The sequence below is a fragment of the Daucus carota genome, chromosome 2 (assembly GCF_001625215.2).
Source record: "Daucus carota subsp. sativus chromosome 2, DH1 v3.0, whole genome shotgun sequence".
NCBI classification, from domain to species: Eukaryota; Viridiplantae; Streptophyta; class Magnoliopsida; order Apiales; family Apiaceae; genus Daucus; species Daucus carota.
Genome location: NC_030382.2, coordinates 26,111,837 through 26,115,511, shown reverse-complemented (window position 1 = coordinate 26,115,511; position 3,675 = coordinate 26,111,837). Strand labels below are relative to the sequence as shown.

The 3,675-nt window shown below is 36.0% G+C and overlaps 1 protein-coding gene across 1 annotated transcript; it reads right to left on the bottom strand.

Annotated features, from left to right (window-relative positions):
- Positions 1–444: 444 nt before the first annotated feature.
- Positions 445–3,371, bottom strand: LOC108208579 (uncharacterized). The gene is made up of 2 exons (XM_017379112.2): positions 2,802–3,371; positions 445–1,474 (listed from the first exon to the last, which is right to left on the bottom strand). Exons 1-2 carry the CDS (start codon positions 3,194–3,196, stop codon positions 628–630), a joined length of 1,242 nt encoding a protein of 413 aa, XP_017234601.2. The 5' UTR covers positions 3,197–3,371; the 3' UTR covers positions 445–627.
- Positions 3,372–3,675: the final 304 nt, after the last annotated feature.

Here is a 3,675-nt window from a genome sequence, read left to right as displayed (position 1 = left end):
TGTCCGAGGAGATGATGAGGCGTGAGAAGAGAAAATTCAGTTGAAGAGTAATGAGGAAAGAGCCACGTAAGCCGCCCTGGATTTTGCTTTATATAGATAGAAGATGAATTCATATACGCGAACAATCTTGATCTGATCCGAAGTCTATTATATTCGTATTTGAATTAGAATTTAAGATACGAAAATATTTGGATTTAGGTAAAACCGATCCAGATCCGACCCATTATCATCCCTATTAATATTTAGCGTCTAAAGCATGGCTCAATAAATTGATATTCATTCATGCCAACTAGATAATTGTCTGAAGGAAACCTTGATATGTAGGAATGAGTTCCGATGATGGTTAACCAAATCCATGAATCTTACTCGAGTGAAACGGCTCCCAGATGGATAGTTAATTTTTTTCTACAAGCAACAAATACAATAGACAACTCTGTGCAATAGTAAATTCCAAACGGTATATGAGTTTTTCGATTAAAAGAAGAATGTAAAAACAGAACATTTTTCTGCCATATACAAAGCCACAAACTGCACACAAAAAAGCACCTCTGTGGGGAAAAAAACCATCCCTGATACCATTTCTCATCACTTGAGGACATCACAATCTTAGCACATTGTAAAGTAAATCTAATAAGGCAAACTCTTGGAGCTTGAACTTGTAGCCAAGAACTTGAGCTTAGAAGAACCCTCATCAGCATTGGCACGACGAGTAATCGTTTCCAGATTCTTATACAAACTTTGTCTAACCATGTTCTTCATCAACCTCTTTCCTTCGCGTGCCTCATTATGATTTATAGGTGAACCAATCGACAGCCTTCGAGTTTGTGGCCCTGAATGAGGTCCCATTCTTGTTTGCCTTTCATCCTTAAACCATTGCAGCAATTTAAGTGCCCTTTTCCGCGCCAAGGTGGTACCTAACAATGACACTTGGAGGAGAACATGAACAATCCCTGCTTCGGCCATTTTCAGTCTCTGCATCGAGCTCTGGTGTGCTAATACCATCAGAATATAAATAGACAACTCTTGGCTTTTCGGCTTATCTTCCCATGTCATAATCTCAATTAAGTTTTCGGGGACCAAAAGATTACTTTCTAAAGCCTTTTTCCCCATTAAGGTCACTACCAAGTTCCCTAGAGTCGCCAGGGCTTTTTCTGATGTTTCTTTGACAGAGGAGTATCTTAGGAGATTGTTTATTACGCCATTCGACACCAAAGTTCCTGCATTGTTTAGCATAGTGGAAAGATTGTACAATGTACCTAAACAGAGTTGTTTTGTTGCAAAATTCGAATCTGATTCAATAATGGAGATCACAAGTGGGACAATCTTCGACAAGTTTATCGGGACTTGGCTGTTGTGTAGGGAAGAGATAGACAAGACTAGTTGTGCAAATTCATGCCTTGTTTGCTCCTCTAAAACACCGATGTTTTCGGGTAGTTTGGATAAGATTCCGGACTCAACCATGAGAGCTTTGTTCCTGGAAAAACAACAAGACAGAAGAGAAATATCTTTAACAATGCCATTCATGTGATTCATAATTTTCCAGTTCTTTGCACAGAATTCTTGAGAATAATAGAAAAAAGAATGAGACATGCAGGTTTATTTTCATGTGGGGTGTTTCCAATTATGTACAAAATGAACTTCTTTATAGCAACTCAGCAGGATTCTTGAAAACAGATTACAGATGTGTTGGAGAATAATACTTTCAAGGTCAACTATTGTACTTATTTGTGAATTGTTTAAAGATTTAGGAGATTTGAACAAGTAGACTAAATCTAATGAAGTCATTACACAAATATTAATTATATTATTTAGTAATTAAGCTGTCTGTTAACTAGTTGTATGCCACCTAAAATTCCTCCTACCCCCATGGAGTTTAGTGGAGCTTGGGGGCATTTTAAAAGTAAGGGTTTGTCTCTACTCATGGTTATGTTCAATTAATATGTGTTTCACATTTCAAATATCAAAATGACATGTTTCACATTTCAAATAACCATATTATCGAGATAATTAAATTTCTGTCTGATTTGATACCCTGGATATTCTACTACTCAAAAAAGAGAGAGGACATATTGCAAAATGATGTAAGAAGTACTAGAAAGGTCATGTTGCACTTATAAGTTATAAGCATTATAGCATGATAATCTTCACATGTTATTGGACCTTCTCCACTTAAAGATGTTCCGCTCTTGAATTTGCTCAAAGTCCCGAGTAGTATAATTATATATAGGGAATTGATAAATAAGCTCCATATCTTACTATTTAAACTCCAATTTCAAAATTTGTACCATATTTATCCATACTTTGTGCGCATGTTTCCATCATATTGTAGGTGTTAATGCAGGAAATTATACAATTGGAGCTTAAATAGTAAAGTTTGGAGCTTATTTATCAATTCCCTTTATATATATAAAAATTATGTTTGCAAGCAGACAATGATGCAAGCTTCACTTCCATAATTTTACCATAAATCTAATTTGCGAAAAATTACATATTACATCAACCAAGTATTTTCTGTGTCGAAAATAAGTTAAGCCAAACGCGACGGAGTTGAGGAGGAAGAACAGATCAGATAAGCAAGTTAAGGACTTAAAAATCTAGTTGCCTGAATGTTTAATGTAATAGCAGATCATATTAATTTTCAGAAAATTTTTTTGCAGGAATATGCAATTTCATTATTATAACATTCGAAATCCATATCAATATTTAAAATTCGTTGCTTCTATTAAAATCCTGAACATGGTAAAGTAAAATAACTTGCTCATTCGAAAAAAATAATAAAAAATAGAATAACATGCACTCACGTGTAAGTCCCATTAGCAAGCTCGATGAGCGCTCGAACCGCCAAGCTTCTTCTTGTCAGCACCTCCGAACCGACCATTTCCACCAACGGCGGAATAACTCCGAGCTCCGCCATCATTTTCCGACGTCTCAAATTGTCTCGTGCCAGTCGAATAATATCCTCCGCCGCCCCCTCCTTCTCTTCGAAATTTCCGAAATGAAGCCTCTTCACTGACCTCTGCAACACTCCACAGCCACCTTCCTCTGCCACCTTCACTACTATCATCGATTCATTTTGTTTTATCGGATCGTGATCGGACGGGGCGGATTGCTTGGGGGAACTTCTCGGCTGCATGAAGCGTCGGATCTTGTTGAAGAATTTCAGCTTTGAGGACCAAGTCGAAGATTGGTGAGACATGTTTGGGAGCTTTTGTTTTGTGGGATATATTTGAGAGAGATGAGCAGCGAGATTTTTATATATAGGGAGGGGGAGAGAGAACAGAGAGCGCACATGTAGCGATTTATGTCAACACATACTCAGTTATTGCATGTTACATGTAAAATACGATGTAAATTCGGTATGGACTTGAGGTTTGAATCTAAACGAGTGTTTTGCCCATACGGACCATGTTTTGTCTTTAGGACAAGTTTTATTGTGCAGAGAAGAAACGAATACTACTCCGTACTCCTACACGTCCGGTTTAATTTTTTGGACGTTAAATTATTCAACTGATATTTATTTATATATATACGTAAAATTGTATAAAATAAAATAATTATACTAATATATGATGTAATTTTCAATTTTTACGTAGAATAAAAGGGTATATTTTAATTTTTCATGGAAAATTAGTCAATTTAATCTTTAAAAATTAAATAAGATAATTAATAAGAAAT